Below are 18,614 nucleotides of genomic sequence, written 5' to 3'. Positions count from 1 at the left end.
CCAGACCATTGAAGGATCTGGTTCTTGTTTACAGATTGGTGCAGAAAACGTCAACTGTCTAGGAAATATCTTTGTTTTTTGTTAGTTTTTCGTGCTGAACCAGAGTTTCCAACTCCCCTGACAACACAATAAAAAAACAAAACAAGATCAGAGCTATCCCTTTAACGCACACGGCATCCCTTCCTCCTCCCCTCTCAGTCCCCTGCCCACGGCCAGGCCCGAGGTTCAGCCAGCTCAAGCTCTCTCCCTCCGAGCCAACCCCCGGTCGCGGCCTCTCCTTCCACTGACCTGCGTGGAGAGCGAGGTGAGGCTGTACTGGGTGAACGTTTTCTTCATGGCGGACACAGCCAAGCCTGCGTAGCCACTCCACTTCGCGTTCTGTAGGATGGAGGAAGAAAAGAGATGGGAAAAGTATATATGACAGGAGCAGGGAGGTGATTTATCTGGAGTGCTGATTCAGGACCGGTAGAGCAGGACTCATTTAGACCCGTCTCAGGGGTCGGGGACTCGCTGAGAGAAAAAAGCACACTTAACCTCGATAAGAGTCGAGGCACAAAGGCATGCTGCCTCAGCGGGATATGCTGTAGAAGTATCAGTGTGAGAAGCTCTGCATGTTGACAAGTCAGTTAAAAGTCATTGTGATAATATAAAAGCAGTTCCAGCTGTAGGAAAAACATACACGTTCAAATGTATCTAAAACCGAATAATGGCATTGTTCGCCGTCCTTATGTGTTGCGTGTGTAGGCGTGCTCATTTGAGTGACGGTGTCTTGATCTCATCTGTTGGGCTTACCGCTAAGCTGGAGCAGGGCTGGCTCTTGCTGTGAGGAGTAAACTTGGGTTTGGGCGGCTTGCCGGCCAGCCTGTCCTTGTGCCGTCTGCTATTCATGTGCTGCAGAGACCAGCAAAAGTACCATTAAGAAAGCTTAACAAGCATCTGTTGAACCGCAGCGAAACAACTTCAGAAGTTGTCTGAATTAATAACGGGAACAGAGCGAGTGTGACCTAAGTGCACAGAAATTACATCCTATTACTTTGGTTGGCTGCAGCATTTCCAGGCTTTTGTCCTCCCAGGATGGAGGATGTCCACGCAAGACTGATGGGATGCATTAGAGGCTAAAGCTGCCCAGGTGCCAACACATACCAGCCTATTCTTTCTTCCTTCCAGACTCAAGTCTGGCCCTGACTTAATATTACATGAATATAAAACGCAGACACAGCCTTTTCATAACCAGGTTTGATGCTGATATCTCTAAAATAAATACGTGAGGCATTGTGGATATCAGTAATGAGCCAAAAAAATAAAAAATAAACATCCTTGCGCACTTAACACTTAGTTAAAGCATTCAACGATATCTGTTTAGTGTTGAAAAATAGCTGCTTGAATGTACTCTGAACTCTCCAACCTGCACTCAGCGGCTTCACTCGTGTGGCTGTAAATGAAACGGCTGCTTTGATTTAAGCGCTCACACACACACTTCTTTCATCAATGTGATGATAAAATTGTCTCTTGGATTAAGTATAGTCTTTAAATTCCAATCATTCCCATTCATCACTTGAATACACATCACTTTTGTACACTCTAATACAATGCATTACAGATCGATGTGATCTAAGTTGAATATGTAATATCAATCTCCTGACGTCCAAGGTAATTGCCAAGTATCTGCGAGCACCACTGTTTTCTGATTAATTCTGTCACCACATCATCTCTCTGTGGGGCCGAGGTAATTGTGTGCAACATTTTCTTCACTGCCTGGCATGATTGGACTGGAGTGTTTTACCCCAGAGGCTGAACTTCCCTTCCTTGCCCTTTTAAACAGAATCCTATCAGGTCGACTACACTCTTACTTGGTATGCCTGGACAAATCTACCGGACTTCCCCAAGTCCCCAATTCCCTCCTCATCTTTCATTTCGTGCACCGTGAGAGTGACGAGAAGTCCCAGAATGTGAATTCCTGCCATTTTAAACTCCTGCTCTTCTAAGTTTTGAGGTATTTGTGGGCTGGTGTGATCCTCATGTTTGTTGTGTGGACAATTCATGCAACATTTCTCTCATTTTCTTTCTTTCCTTTTTTTTAATTTACTCTCAGATTTAATTAGTTATTGTATGAAAACTTTCACCTAGAAATCAATAATACTCTCATGCATGTCTTACAGTTTCCCCCTGACAGGAGACTAAATCTCTGTACTGTTATTTAGATGGATATGGAGACCAAAACTTTGACAAGACGAAAAGAGATGAAAGCTGTTAATATGTACTGAGTTTGTCAAAATGTTGTAAGCGGTGTCCAAACAATTGCCCAATATGCAGTATGCAAAAAGAAAAGAAAAGAAAGACTAGTTCTGGAAATATTTCCAGTATGCAGCTGTGCAGACTACTGTGGATACTGGACCCCAGCAACCTCAGCATTGTTTTCTTTCTTCTCCTCAGGTATGAATACTGGCCAATGTTCAGCCTTCTGCATTGTTTATTCCAATAACTCCATTCCGTTCACAGGTCTTGATAAGGAGGAAGACCTGCCTGACCTGCTCCTCACATGTCTCCTGATATTTCTCTCCAAGCTCACAGCTTCCACCTGTAGCCTCCTGTTGACCCCAAATGTGTCTATGTATGCCTAACAAGTAAGGATTCATTTGTCTAAAGCCTTTATGCTTTATGCTTCAGTGTTTTGTTACTAAGAAAGCATCTGAAGTCTTCACTGCAAGAGCTGAAAGACTCCTTGCAAATCTAACAAAAGCAAAATGTTTGAAAGATCTGTTAATTCTCCTGGAAAGTAATAGGAGGATCATTTCTGAAAGGGTTTTTAATGAAAAAGTATAGATTTTCAGAGTGAAAAACATGAATTGCAATGTTTTTCATAAACTGCAGTTTGTATTACTTGTGCCTGAAATACACGAATAAGACCCACGTTATGAAATGTTCCAAGTTAGTAGAGGATCTAAACCTTACAGAGAACCTGTGTTCCCTCACTCCCCGCACCAGTTACATTTATTTTCTTGGGTTCACCTGGTCAACTGTTTAAGCTATTCAGTGCCGCATCAGCTCCCATGTTGATGACGTGTTGCACTGTTCTTGTACTGTACTGTCCAGTTTGATCTGTTTTTATAAAGTACCTAAAAAAACTACTTCTTTTTTTTTTTAAACACCAACTGGACTTTCAAGACCTGGTAGTTCAGCTCACCATGGAAATGACACCATTAAGCAGGGAATTGTGAGAAACTGTGCAGAATACGTGGACTTTGGGCAGGTGGAAAATCAAACGATGGACTGCAACTACTAAAGGACTATAAATAGTGGCTATACGTTTTACTGTAGTGCTCTGAATATGTGTAGATTATAGTTTATTTTACCTGGCTGAGTTGAGTCTCAGAGTTCACAAAGATCTCACACACTTCACACTGGAAGTTCTTGCTGGGCACCCCGACGCTGCCTTTGCTGCCCAGTCGCTTGCTCTTGCAGCCGGCTCGAGCTGCCACCACCTTCCCCCGGCGTCGTGGCAGAACGCTGTGACCTTCCAGCATTAGTTTGTGCTTTGTACCTAGTGAAGAGAGCACACCAGACGCTGTTTAGCAATAGGGGTGTAACGATACACTAATCTCACGATACGGTACGATACACGATATTGAGGTCACGATAACGATATGATACGATATTATAGCAGTATTTTTTTAACAACCTTGAATGAGGAACATATGACTGGAAAAAATTGTCTTTTATTTGAAAGACACAAAATACAAAACAATGCTGTGCGTTTGCCCTATTGTTACAGTTTGTAATGTTTTATAACTGTTTAAGTTTTAAAGAGAAAGCCAGGCCAACCATTTCCCACAAACTGAACTAAAAGTCAATGTCAGGTTTGCATTATGATCTTCAGTTTCATACAAGTAAAAATATTTTGCCACAAACTGAATAGTTTCTCTCATGTATGATTTGACTTTTTTCTTTCTAATTTAACAACTAAAATTAAATAAATAAATAAAAGTAAATAAATACATACAATTTTACATCATAAAAAAGATTGATTCATGCTCACCTTATAAGTGTAAGAGGAGATTTATTTTTGTTAAGAAGGTTATTTTGGTAATTCAGGGTTCATTATTTTATAAATATATTCTATATATTCTGATGTAAATCAGGGACTATAATGACACTAGCCAGTTTATCTGTAGTGTTTAGTATGTTTTAGATTGGGCGGAGTGATACGCCACAGTACGGTACTAGGTGCTGTGTTGATGTTCTAAAATCCTACACTATTGAGCGGACATTAAAGTACACTGGAGCTCTGCAGAAGTTGCCTGTGTGTTTATGCTATTCACAACCCCAAAAAGGTTTAATTTAATAAGGTAAGGCTTAACTCTACACCAGCCTTACATTAGTAAAAGTTCAGAGCTCAAAACGGGACCACAAAATGGGACTAGTTTCTTCTGAGCGGAGTAAGATTTTGGTCCGCGGGTCGAGATGCGGTCGCGGTCGGATGCGCGTTTCTATTCAACACAATAGATTAATATTAATAACCCAATATCGCGATACACTTTGTCACCTCCACGACACGTATTGTGACGTTTTTGTATCGCGAAATTTCGTGGCACGATATATTGTTACACCCCTATTTAGCAATGTCAAAAATAAACCAGGAATGTAACAGGAAAGTATGCATGTTGCGGTCACACCGCAGCCCTACCGCTGTTGTGTGCTTCCATTTGGGAGATGGAGTTGACTGTGACTTTACAAACAGGACAATGGAGGTGAGCCTTGCTCTTCTTGGGGTCTTTATCGTCGTCTGCCTGTGGCTCCTCATTTGTGCCAGGCATGTCCGCAGCCCTGCCTGACTCGTTGGTCAGGCCCATAGTTTCTGTGGCCTCTGCAGCCTCTGGGACATCTGGGGCGCTGGTGTCTGATGCCGTCTCAAAAAGCTGTGAGGACGGTGAAATCTGAGGAGGTGAAAGGGTGACGAGCTCCACAGAGGAAACCTCGGACACTGGCGTCAGCATAACTGAACTTCTGGGACTCTCCTCCAGCTTAATCTCCTGGGTGCTTGGCTCTAGGTCACACTGAAGACCTGTATTAAAAAGAGGAACGAAAGAGTCTCATTTCATTGTTGTTAGTAAGCGTTATTATGTTCAGTGTCTGCAGAAGTCAGCTTAAACCAACCAAGGGGGAATGCAACTACTGGTAGTTCATTTAAATGTTAGATGTTCTGGTGTGGCTTCTTAAACCAACGAGAACAAGTAAAATGAGACATCAGCTGATTTTTTTTAACTTATTATGGGGTTCACATTGACAACTAATGCCGAAGCTTTAATGAGGATGCATTATGAAAAAGAAAAAATATGCATATGAATATGTTATTTAGTGAACCATTCATATTTACAGATTTCTATGACATCACACATCCACACTACATCACTTTCAGGTCATGATTTATTGTATTGTAACAGGGAGTCATTGAAGTCACTGTGGTGTTCACACTACACGAGTGACTGACAACTGGGAGTCGCACACCGCATGATCTCACAACGATTTTGCCATCCAGCTGGTCTTCAAACCACATTTTGTCAACAAAACAGCTGCTAGAACTGAAATGAATAATGACGCAAAACCAAATGTTAAAAACAGGATTTGTTCATCTAAAATCTTACAGAGAGAATGAATGAGCAGAGCAAGCTGTTCGTGTGGTGGTCTTTTTGTTGTCACTGTGGTCTTCCTGTTATCACCATGTCTTCACCTCATACGTTGCGCTCATGTATATCTCCAATTCACAAAACTATAACAAGGAACTTTACACAGAGAGAACTGAAAGTTAAACCCAGTTAGGTCCTTATTATATACCAGTTCAGTCTAATCTATTGTTAATCCTGCAAAACCCAATTCAATTTCAATCATAATCCACCTCCAATGGCCACCTGCCTTGACTGGTTGGAGATTTTAGATGACAGGAAAAGAGACAACGTAAAATGAGATATACGTCATAGTATAGGTTTTATCAAAAAGATACAGGATAATTGTCAAGGTACAGACGGTGTTTTCTCTTTAACTCAAGGCTTTGCCATGCTACTTTTTGAAATTCTAGAAACCACAAGTAGGACTGCCATCTGAGAGCAAAGTGCTCTACTGGGATGATGAGGAACCAGAGGTTTATTAAGATATGAAGGAGCCAGGCCCCTTAAGGGCTTTAAATGTGAGGAGAAGGATTTTAAATTCTATCCTGAATTTATCAGGAATGAAGGGTCAAATCCTGGTAAAATGTTCCCTAAAGCAGTTGGACACCAAAGTAATGACACCCAGTGTTACTGTGTGACTAGACAGTCTATTTCTAAAGGGCAGAGGTCCAAAGACAACAAACCTCAGACGTATCTGAGTTTACTGACAGGAAATTAGCAGTCATCCAGGTCTTCATGTCATTAAGACATTTTTCAGTCCGTTTAGCTTACTGGGTTCATCTGACTTCATGGATAGGTATAGCTGAGTATCATCTGCATAGGTATGAAAGTTTATGCCATGCTGCCTAATAATAGTACCTGACTGAAGCATATATTGTATAGAATACAAAGTTTCAGTCGAAGTAAAGACCCCTGTGGAACACTATAACCAGTTCTGGTATATGCCAGAAAACTCCCCATTCACAATAAACAAACTGGAATCTGTCAAATAAATCAAGATTTAAACTAAACTAATGCAATTCCTTAGATAAGAATAGCACGTTTAAGCTTCTGTGAAAGAATGTTGGCATCAACTGTATCAAATGCAGTTGATCTAGCATGTCAGATATCTGTCAACCATTGATGATAGCCTGTCACCAATAGCTGACATTGCAGGGAACATCTTTGACTTGTGCACACATAACAATGGAGTGACAACTGGCAGGTGACGAGCGCTGGCTTGCCTCTCACCAGTCGGTAAGCTCAGCAGCAAGAAAACCGGTCTTAAAATCGTTTGGCATGAAAGCAGCTTCCTCAAGCCTCACCATTTTTATACATAATTATACATTACACATCATTCTACATTTGCTTTACTCCAGACAAAGGTAGCACAAAGCTGTATGACAGATCTCAAATGAGGTACATTTCTTAGAAGAGGGAGATGGAGCTGAATGGTTGACTTTAGATCTCTCAAACCAAAGCCTCATCAAGCAATCATCAACACCTTTGGGAACTGTATCAGCTTATTAAAAAAGGGCATAATAAGTCTGTTTTATACGGAGCCCCTAAAGGGACACAGATTTTTTTTTTTTTTATAATGAGTTTTAAGCGTACGCGTGAAACCTTTACACGCGCGCGTGAAACCTTTACGCGCGCGCGTGAAACCTTTAAGTGAGCACGTAAAGTTGTTTACTTGCAAGCAAAGTGGTTATGTCCTTATAATGGAGTCCCAGGTTAAAATATAGCTCAGCTAAATCCTGTAATGTCATTTCCATTCATAAACAGAGCAGGGCGCAACTGGAGGGTCTCCTGTTCCAGCAATACTCCCATGTACTTGTTTTTACGCGCTCACGTAGAACAACTTTTAGGCGCTCACTTATAAGTTTTGCGAGAGCGCGTGAAACTTTTTAGCGAGTGCATAAACGTTTTACGTGCTCACGTAAACAACTTTACATGCTCACTTAAAGGTTTTACGCGCGCGTGTAAAGGTTTCACGCGAACGCTTAAAACTCATTATAAAAAAAAATAAAAAATCCGTGTCCCTTTAGGGGCTCCGTAGTTTTAAGACTTAATTGCATTTTTTTTAAATAGCTATGTATTAATATAATGTATATAATTTATATTTTAAGAATTTCTACCTGGGCAATTTAACCATTTTCTGGAAAAATATCACACATAAAAAAAAAGTATTTTGAGCCTAAATCTAAATGTCTATTTGCATAAAATCAACATAAATGGACATGTGGAGGCCTCTGAGCTGTAGTGAGCAGGCTGGAGTCATCTATCCATTACTATCGGTCTTTCAGTAAAAAATTGGATGCCATGTTAAGAGTAGCCTAATGGCATTTTCATTTAGTGCAGGGAAGTAAATGTCATCAGCTTCTACCTTCCTTCTTTCTGTATTCCCTCTCCTTCACTATTTAAATATCAAGTGGATCTGGAGTCTCAGTCAATATAAACAAACCCATTGACTGTAGGACCCCACCGATAAGTCAGTGGCGTTCCATTACACATCCCCCCTTCACCCTGTTGCCCTCCTGAGGGAATTGCACACACTTCACCCCAGAGCACTGCGCGCTACGTTCACCGAATATCTCCATTTCATTTAGTGAGCTCTCTCTTCATACACACACACACACACACACACACCTTCAGCCCACCTCAGAGCAACCGGGCCCTATTGATTTTCCTTTTTATGTCTTAGAGTAAATTCATCATTGGAGATAAGGGTCTGCCTTTCTCATTCCGACTCAAGTAAAAGAAACTATATAGAAGCAAGATTAGGCAGTCCCCTCGATGTAATGAGAGTGACCCTCGAGGGATTCAGAATCCTTTCTGTGGGAGGGATGAGGGTCGCTGTGATCCTGAGTCTGTGAGAAAATAGGGCCATCTGAGAAGTCTCTAGTGGGGTGTGATACCGATCACTGGATTTAGGGGGAAAACGTACAATGGAAGACATGGAAGTTGGTGGAAATCAAAGCACTGACCCCACTGAGTTCAGGTGTCTTCATTTTCATTTCATTTCATTCCATTTAATATGTGTGTATATATATATATATATATATATATATATATATATATATATATATATATATATATATATCTATGTCTGTATTCAGCTCATGTTTTCGTTTACTTTTTTGTATCCAATCTTTTTTTGTATCTAATTTTTTCTGCGACATATGAAAATACCAATTTGGCTTGAGGGTAGTTTATTCGTTTTTTTGAAGTAAATAAAAACAGAATGTGGTAAAACTATTCAGGTTAAGAACCAAATAACATCCCTGCAGGTGAGAAAAAGGTCTAAAAGCAAGAATTAAATCTGGCTTTGGGAAGATATGTTTGGACATTAGTTTAAAAAAACTAAACAATAAAAGGAAGGACCTCCTCTGGACCTTCATTATGCGATCTTCTCAGGACCAAACCATCAATTTCAAGATGTCCCAGGGAAGAACACGACGTTTTGTTGATTAATGCCTCGACTCGCAGCCTTGCCTCGATTCTCTCCTCATCAGTTTGTCCTATTTGCCTTCTGGGCATCTACATGACTGCACAGACTGCCACCAAAGCTGTCAATACTGTCAGGACCAGGACCAGCATGCTGGCAGTGAGCCCTCGGACAGACACCAGCAAATAAGAGACATGTGGATCATTGCTGTGCAGGCAATCCACAGTTTTATTTGACATGAAAGGAATTTAATTTTCTGTCTTCAAAAGTCTGGTTAAATCTGGCAGGTTTTAGAGTGTAAACAGATCTGAAGAGATCAAAATTCAGCACATCGATCTTCTAAGAGCTTTAACCGAAGCCAAACAGCAGATGAATGTGAATACGGGACTCATCATGTGTTTGCCTCCACATTCAGAACCCGAGCACTCGATTTAGCAGGCGAGCACTGATCTCACGGCGCCTTAGATCATAAACAAATTCCCCGGGGGAAGGCCCTTCCTTTAAATCATTATTACTGTGATGACAGGAAGAGCCCCTGAAAAGATGGCTCCAACCGTGGAGTCAATCAAAGCCGGGGGTGATTGATGCCTGTCACGACGGACGGTCGCCCCCTCGTCTCTTGGCACCGGTCTGGCCCTCTGTTAGACGAGGTTCATCGATCCGCCTCTTTGTCCATCTGGAAATCCAGTCTCGGCTCATTCCCGTCTCTTTCCTGTATGAATTGTTGTGGAACATGACATGACAGAATATCTATAAAGCCTGATACGTTTGGCTGTAAAGTTACACAAGTTATTTGTCAGTAGCCACTACACTGGAATATGTTCATGTAGGAAACTTTTAAACACAAAAGTATTTCATTGAGGAAAAAAAAAGCAACTTTAATTTTTTGGCTTGAACGTTCCACGTCACGTAAACCTCGATGGACTTTGTAGCTGTATAACAGCCGCCTTTTTTCTTCCCTCATGGACATGAAATATGTTTCTGCAGATTGCTGAAGGGCCTCTCAGCTGAACTCGAAACAAATACAAATATTTGGAGGGGATTGGCCAAAGTGCCCTTGCTTTTCTTGGAAGTGTCCCAATAATCCTCCGGCAAAGAAGTTAATCTGGAGCTCTATTTTTGAATCGATCTACCATGTTTCTAGCACATTAATGAACTTTCTTATTACTCCTGATGGTGTTAACTCACCAGAAAAAATACAACATGGCAATGGGTGAAATTTATAGAAAGACCCCTCACAAACCTTTATTTCTCATTTTATTGAAACTTTTTCTATCCATAACTAACATAACATAACATCCATCAATCCACCCATCCATCCATCCATCCATCCATCCATCCATCCATCCATCCATCCATCCATCCATCCATCCATCCATCCATCCATCCATCCATCCATCCATCCATCCATCCATTCCCCAGTTGGACATGCCCTAAGACATCAGACAGCGATCAGATTTTTTGGCCTACGGCTTCATCACAGCCCGAGAGGCTATAATACTCATTTGTTTTAAAACTCTAACCTTATCTCACTTTGACTTTCCAAACTTAAACAAGGAAAGCATCGGAATGCTTTAAACAGACACATCTTAAAGATTGAGAGGTCTGTTTATACATCCCTTTTTTTCTATATTAGTTTTTATATTAAGGCTAGTTAACAGGAACCAGGTATTTAGAAGACCAATATACTTTCCAAGAGAACTGCTTATAAGATTACAAGAAAAGGAAATTAAAATCTAAATTTGACTGGAACATACTTGCAAGGAGCTTGCTTAATTATGATTTGGGCTTTTGTTGCAGCCTGCGGCATGGGGAACATTTCACCGGTTGAAATGAGCTAATTCAACAAGGAAACGTCACACTGTGAAAATAGTAACTTCATCTGGGTAACGGTCTGAAGGATTAGACACAGCCCTCACAGTACCTTCACATAAATATCACTGAAAAGAATCTCTCAGCATAAGTAAGAATTAAGAGAAAGGAGGCTGTTTGAGGGGAGAATGGAGGAAAAAATCCTTCCATCAATCGCTGAGAGACTCACCTGAATATAAAAAGCGTTTACACTAGGGCTGTTCGATTAATCGATTTTAAATCGTAATCGCGATTATGTAATTAGAACGATGTTAAAACGTGAAAATCGAAAAATCGATTTTTCACTTTTTTTTTTTTTTTACCTTGTCTGCACACATATTAATGATTGATACCATATTAATGATTGATGGAAATACCTCTCAATACCTGCGACAGGTGCCCCATGGGAGAGGCTCTTTAGTGTAGGAGGGGGCGTTGTAACATGCCACCGGGCATCCCTCAAGCCAGATGCGGTAGACCGGCTTGTGTTCCTTGCAAAAAACTTGCAAATGTGAATAGCAAATGTAATGACTGACATTACACACCTCTACCTCCCTCATGGGTTGCATTATTATTTAGCATGCAAAGACCCAGTTTAGTTTAATTAGAAAATGTCTTGTTTTATTTAATTGGAAATATAACTTACTGTATGTTTGCAAGTGCTGATTTGCTGATTTTTTTTTTTTTCAGAGATAAAACTTTATATTTTATTATATTTTTTAAAACTTTTTTTCAACTTATTTTACAGAGTTTTGCACTTTATTCATTCATTTTTGGTTTAATAAGAGCAAAGTTTGCACTTAAAGCCCAATGGGGCAAATGTTCAATAAAAAAACAGCATATTTGAAATCATTTCTTTGCCTTTTGTCAATTCACAAAATAATTGTAATCGTAATCGCAAATCGGATTTTGAGAGAAAAAAATCGAGATTTTATTTTTGGGCAAAATCAAACAGCCCTAGTTTACACGTTTTCAAACTTAACCAAGGGATGTTACTAAGCGCGGTTCATGGAAGGTGCCAACTGCATTGAATCCTTCACATTAACAAGGCGGTGTATGAACACAAGCTCCCTGCTGTGTCTAAATATGGATTAGTATTTATTTCAATGGTGCTAAAGAGGCTGCCCTTGTGGGCTCAGACAGTCTTTGTTTTGAGACAGTCGACATGCTCGGAGGAGCGGCCGGTAGGAGTTTGATACTGGTTCCTGACGGCCGACAGCGGGGGCATCGCCCTCAGACAGCTCCTCAGACAGCTCCTAGTTTTATAGAAGACATAATTCCCTTTCAGAGAGTGTTAATTTGGAGCGCTATTCTATTACAGTTTGGCATTGTGGCACATGCCGGGGATGGCTCGCACTGTTGCATTTCAATTTCACATTAGGCCAATCACACAATTGGGCTTATTAACGAGCGCTCCTCAGCACAAAATTGCCTTGGAACTACACAATTATTCACAGCATAGAAACTCGCAATGACTTATCTACTTCCTCTCTTCACTGACCCCCCCCGCCACCACTCTCTCTGCCTCAGTCTTGCCCATTCATTTCATCTTATCTTTCATTTTCCTCTCATCATCTTGTTTCGTCTCTCCTCTTTCACTGCCTTTTCACTGGCAGAATATTAAAATTAGACTTGATGAGAGTCTTATCGGACTCCTGGTCTTTTGTCCACTTTCTCCTCTCTGAAGGAGATTCTCGGGCGCTCAAGGCAAAATAGTGCGTATGTGTGTGTGACCATGTGTGAACATGTCTGTCTGGGGGGGATAAATTGTGTCCCTCTTCTCCAAGTACCTTCATATCTCTCTTCACTGATACTCCGTCTTGCATCTGAGCACATTTTGGAAATTCAGCTCAGACAGAGAACGTCTTTGGGGCAGGAAGCTCGAAACGTAGAACAAAGGGGTGGGGGGATTGCTCTGGCCCTTATCCATTCCTGTCCCCTCAAATGGATAAATGAAAAGTGTGGACCCAGACGAGTGAAACATGAGATGGTAATGGGCTCACTTTGCAGTCAAAATGTCAGTGAGGCAATGCGTGATCTCGGAGCTCGAGTCACAGCTGTGCAACTTTAATTTCTTTGTTAAAAGAAAAAGGCTCTCTTCTTTTGGAAAAAGTAAAATGCCTATTTACTCCAACAATGTGGGAACATTTGAAAGATAAGTCCCCTTAATTTTTTTCAACTTCATATTTGAAAACCCTGCACTCCTGTTCTGCTCTTCTTCATTTCATGCTGACCAAGCGCATCACTTTATGCCACTATTCCTTCGTTCTGACTTAAATCGGATAAAGTATGGAAGATACGGGGGAGTTGAGCAGTGGAAATCAAGAGGCAGGGGGGTTAACAAAGACCCCACTGGGGGCTCTAATAGATCTCAGCCAGTTATCTAGACAACGGGCCATGCTTTCAGACTTCCCAAAATCCCATTACTTCGGAGCCTTCCATCAGTCACGAAGCAGAAGAACGAGGGACCGGGTCACAGAAGTCGGGATGAAGACAATGTGAGTTGTAACCGGGGAGGTTTGAATGCATCAGAAATAGAGAGGGGATCGGAGGGCGTGAGGATGAGGGATAAGATGTACAGAAGATGTAATCTCCCAAAGTAAGAGAGGAGTATAATGTCAGTGTGAGAGGTGGACTGATGGCAGTGGAGCAGAAAGGGGAATTATCAAGAAGGTGCAGGGGGTTGGAGAAGGATCAGTTATAAAGTGCACACTCATACCGGTGCCTGTTTTTCTTTTTTCATTTCTCTTTCTCAACACCTACTTGTTCCCTCCGCTAAGCTTGTATCCATAAGTGCTGGAAGAGCTGCCTCAGAAGATGATGTCTTGCTTCTGTCTCGCTCCCGCTCTCGCTCTCGTTCCCGCTCTCGTTCTCGTTCCCGCTCTCGCTCTCTCTCCCTCCCTGATGACGAGGCCTCCCCAGCTCGTCGCTGCCTGTTCTTCTGGGCCTCTATGGCTTTGAGTTTCCGGGCGTGCTTGTGGCCCTTATAGTGGGCCTCTGCTTGGTTCTGCGGGTGAATGAGAGAAAACCCAGTTAAAAAGAGGAATGCAGAGAGGAATCAGAGCATTATTTGCTGGAAAGACCGGAGCCAACGTGCAATAAATGCTAAAAATGCAGGCCTGAGTATGTGCTCTCCTGCAGGCATCCAGAAGCTGCTAGGAGGAGAGTCTGTTTCCACCTGATAACAGCGCTGGCACATTGGGAGGCCAGAGGTATAATTGCATGTGTAATATGCAACAAGAGAGAGGATTCCATCTCTACAGCTACTCTATTAATGCGCACTGTGAGATTCGGCCTCTGCAAAACGCAAACACGTTTGGCAATACATACCAATTTGACACACATTCGAGCCCTCGTGAGCACACATGCACTAATCGGATGCAAAGTACATTCTGACTGACTGCACTATACCAGTTAAGGTGGAAATTTCCCCCCGGATGGATCACAATTTACCCTCAAATTCTCATCATTCTCACTTTTCTCCTCCCAATCTGAGGACAGAGGCCTTGTTTTCGGAGCAAGCATGCATTCAGCAGAGAAATCAAGGTGCGGATCACGCTGGTCTCCATTGGGTCATTGTTTATAGTAACAGAATAAGGATCCAGTGCTGGGGCGAAAAGGAAGGGAACGGTGAGCTTGCATTTTCATTTTCGTTTTCCTACCGTCAGTATTTAAAAAGTGGATGGATTAAGGACGACGGATTAGCCATAAAGTAGATTTTGTAGATTTTGACATATGGCTAATAAGGAGCCACAAAGACAGCAAACTTTTATAAGCGGAAAAGAGTTCCTCAAGAAATAAATCATGCAAATCCTCCAGCATTAAACAACTGGAATAAAGAGACTGGACATTTCTATGAATTAGTCTTAAATGAGCGAAGAGTACAACCAGAAGTAAGATAAGAGACGTTCTAAATCCCTTCCTCATGCCTTTTCAGTCAGAGCGAAGGCCAATTTCCCAGATTATCTGTGAACCCACAATATTTAAAGGCCCATAGCCAGTTTAAAAAGATTACCGTTTCAGTAGTTTTAGGGTTAAGGAACCAGGTGAGAGACGGATAAACCTGCCGTCAACAGTCAAACGGAAACACTAGCCTTCTGAGTACGCTGCGTTAGCCGTGTCCTCTCAGTGACCCTGTTGGTATGTTGGAGTGAAGACCTCAAGACAACGTGGCTGTCAACGCAGCCGTTAAAAACCTCTCAAAAACGGGAGTGTAGTGTTTACTCTGCTGTGCAAGGGCTTGGGAATACCGGCTGATGTGACGAGCTCAGCCCGCAGCTTCCTTTGCAACATCCTCTCCACGGAGGCAGAGCGACAAGGTGTGAAATTAGCATGGTCATAAAACCCAGGTCAGAAAGAACTACAGGGAGTCTACGCAGTGTATGGACATACTGTTTACTGTTTGTTTTGCATGTACCCTTAAAAAAAGCTGGAATGTGGCACAGGATCTTCTCCTCCACCACTGACACAGACGTTAACTTTCTGAACCAAACCAACTGTCTGTTGTTTTGTTTAAAGGGGGCATAATGTGGACTTCTCTGCAGTGTTATGGTGATGACATGGCATGGTAGACATGATCAAATGCTCAAAATGTGGCAAATGTTGTAGTATTCCACCAAATACTTGCTTTTCAGGCTGCAGTGAACGCGTCCTTCTGGAGAGTTGTTTCTAATGTTGGTTTTTAGCCTTCAATTTCCTTGTATGGTCATTTTCTCAGTCACAGCTTCTGCAGTAATCTTAACAGAGCAAGTTGACGACCGTGCAGCAAAGAGTGAATAGGTTGATCTGGTGGGCCTGCTGGGACTTCTTATTAAGTGTTTTGCTTTCGTTTTGAAGATATATCCAAAGAAATGTGCGTTTTGTTTATCTGGGTCAGTAACGAAGTCAACAGGTTTTTTTTTTTTTCACGGGGTACTGGTTAATGAATTTGCACAAAGACTCATTAGACTCATGCTACAAGGATCAAGTCTGGGGTGCTTCAAAGCTAGACGTTGGCTGAACCACAACTGAAAAAAAAGATGTAAATGCATCTGCACTTCCCTGATTGTCGTGGCAACACAGCCCTGATTGTTGGCAACTATGGATTCAACAGTAGCTCGGGCACTGGATTCTATCTCTTGATGGAGTCGTCTTCTGAATGAGTCGGCGTTTATCTGCACCCATTGTTAAAAACGCAGCTTTGATAATCTGTTGAAAAGTTAAAAACGGGAGTTGTGTGCCACTAGCTCTGACACTGCAAAGCCTGCAGGAATAGGACCAATCTGAAACCACTTGGGCTGAGGGGCCTCTCCTTGTGTCTCGATTTTTGTTGCTCAGAAATAATCATGGGCTTTTGGTGTATCCTAGGTGGGCCATAAAGCCCGGGTAAACCGGTTTCTGTGCTGCCCCTGCTCATCACCTACACATCTTGCAAATGCATTGCATACACAGATATCACAGGAATATCAGACTAAAACTGGAGGTGTTTTCCCACTGATAATTTAAACAGATAAAACCGAGGTGGGGGGGGCAGCCATAGTTGCGATCCCTTGTGTTAACCCATCCATCCACCCGAACCTCCTTTTCTCTGCAGGCTTCCCGGATCATCTTTCCCACTCCAGAGCTAGTGTTTGCTTTGATGGAATGAAGGTGCAACATCGTGGAGGTGCAGGGTGGAGGGGTACTTACGCTGCCGGTTATACAGTAATGAAAACACAACAACTCTTATTCTAAATGGGTTTTCCACTAATGCAAACATAGTTATGAATATTATATTGCATTTCCTCCAATAGCTCATCCAAATGTAACCTACTAGAACTTTAATTTGCTCTATGAGTCATTTTTATGACACTAAGCAGGAGAGTAATCTAACTTACCCTCTGAGCATTATGCATAAGGATAACTTTGTTCATAATATCTGAGCATGTGAAGGTGCGTGGAAGGGTTGAGAGTAGTCATGCTGCTTAAGAGACATGCAGTATAAAGCTAGAGTCAACCTGACACTCTTTAAATGGGTGTGTGTGGGCAGGCATCAGGATTTGCTTCAGCGTGTGATGAACACGTCTGCGTCTCCTCCCCCATCAGCTCCCAGTCTCTGGTGCCCTTAGACTTTCTTTGAAGATGAAGTCCATATAAAAATGTATGCCTGAGTGTGCGTTTGTGTGTTTAACTAAGCCCAGACCAAAGATTTCTTAAGGCTTTCTGGACTATTATCTATTTGTCTTTTAATAATATGCAAGAACTATCATGGGATGCGTGCCTGCGTGTCTCCGGGGTACAGGTTTGCATAGTTTGTGTGTATAGGGAGCTGCAGCAAAGATGGCAAAAAAAAAAGGAAAGGGGAGCTGAGAATGTTGTTTCCTGCTGCGGCAGCTGATTGTTTCTGCACTTTGCTGATAAACGGAAGCTCCCCCTGCTGTCTAATCCCTCGGAGCAAAACAACTTGCACACAAGATTTCACTGAAAAGAAAACTGAGCATCATTTTACAAACATTACAGTTAAAAAAAGCAAGCTTTCGGGCCCCTGGCTAGCTCAGTGGATTGAGCAGGCGCCATCTACAGAGGACTATTGCCCTCGTGCAGGCAGCGCAGGTTCAAATCCCAGCCTGTCGCTCTTTCCTGCGCGTCTTCCCCATTTCCTGTCCACCTCTTTTGAATAAAGGCCACAAGTGCCAAAACAATTTTATTTAAAAAAAAAAAAAAAATTTTATTTAAAAAGGTACACGCATTTGCAGAAAGGGACACACTTTCAGTTTTCATGTTACTGCAGAAATAAGCACAATATTAAAAATAATACTAATAATAATAATAACAATGAAAACAAGCTTTAAAGCAACATCGGAGTGTCAAGCAGACTGTCGCTCTTTTCTCCGTTATTGTTCCATAACCATCCTCCAATGAAACATTTCTTACCGTCGAGTTAAAGCGCAGGTGGCAAATGTTGCAGGAGATAATCTGTTTCTTCTTGAGGGGCTGGGGGACACCGAACGTGTGGTTGATCACTGCCTTCTGGACAGGGTCCATCTGAGAGACATACACAAATGACAGACACAAAGAAAGCATTAGTACTGGAAGCCTTCATATTTCAAAGAAAGAGAAGAGCAACTTTCCCTCCGATGTTGGGTCGTTTTTCCATCAGGGCAAGATTCAATCTTCAGTGTGTCTCTGCTCTCGTGATGTCTCACCTAATAAATCAGAAGGCTGCATGGAATAACCCTCTGTCAAAGTCATTTCTACTGAAAGAAATCATTTAAACCCTTAGTCATGAATGAGAAGATGATTTGACTTGAAGATGATTACACATCATGGGACAGGATGATTTAATAGTATACTAAATACAAACATCCATCCCCATCTAACAAACCAATTGCTAAACTAATTAATTGAATAATATTTTGTTAAAACCTAAAGAGAAATTGTATTGTTGAAGTGTATATTGAGAATAAATAACTGTAAATATAAATTAGTCGTCAAAATATTAGAAAGCATGGATGCTGGGTTTGTTGCCTGGCAACAATTGAGTTGATGACATCACATGCAGGTAACCCAGGGGAAGACTCTTAGCAGATAACGTGGACAGGTCACAGCCAACGGTTCAAAATCAGGTAACAGAGACGATCCTCCACAGAAACGAGTCCGGGAACACAGCACCTGCCGCTACCCGGCTCTGCAGTCGCTCCCCTTTTAGTTTCACT

The 18,614-nt window shown here is 41.8% G+C and overlaps 1 protein-coding gene across 3 annotated transcripts in view; it reads right to left on the bottom strand.

Annotated features, from left to right (window-relative positions):
- The window catches only part of znf385c (zinc finger protein 385C), a 159,595-nt gene that overhangs the window by 4,199 nt on the left and 136,782 nt on the right, over window positions 1-18,614 (bottom strand). For all 3 annotated transcript variants that reach the window (XM_061711748.1, XM_061711749.1, XM_061711750.1), the window contains 6 exons: window positions 17,833-17,943; window positions 13,705-13,948; window positions 4,685-5,062; window positions 3,354-3,541; window positions 793-891; window positions 289-378 (listed from right to left, as the gene is read on the bottom strand). In XM_061711748.1, the coding sequence (XP_061567732.1) occupies window positions 289-378; window positions 793-891; window positions 3,354-3,541; window positions 4,685-5,062; window positions 13,705-13,948; window positions 17,833-17,943 (1,110 nt within the window). The remainder of the gene's footprint in view (window positions 1-288; window positions 379-792; window positions 892-3,353; window positions 3,542-4,684; window positions 5,063-13,704; window positions 13,949-17,832; window positions 17,944-18,614) is intronic.

The sequence above is a fragment of the Cololabis saira genome, chromosome 21 (genome assembly GCF_033807715.1).
Source record: "Cololabis saira isolate AMF1-May2022 chromosome 21, fColSai1.1, whole genome shotgun sequence".
Lineage (NCBI taxonomy): Eukaryota > Metazoa > Chordata > Actinopteri > Beloniformes > Belonidae > Cololabis > Cololabis saira.
The sequence above is the reverse complement of the archived record's forward strand: the minus strand, read 5'-3'. Positions and strand labels throughout refer to the sequence as shown.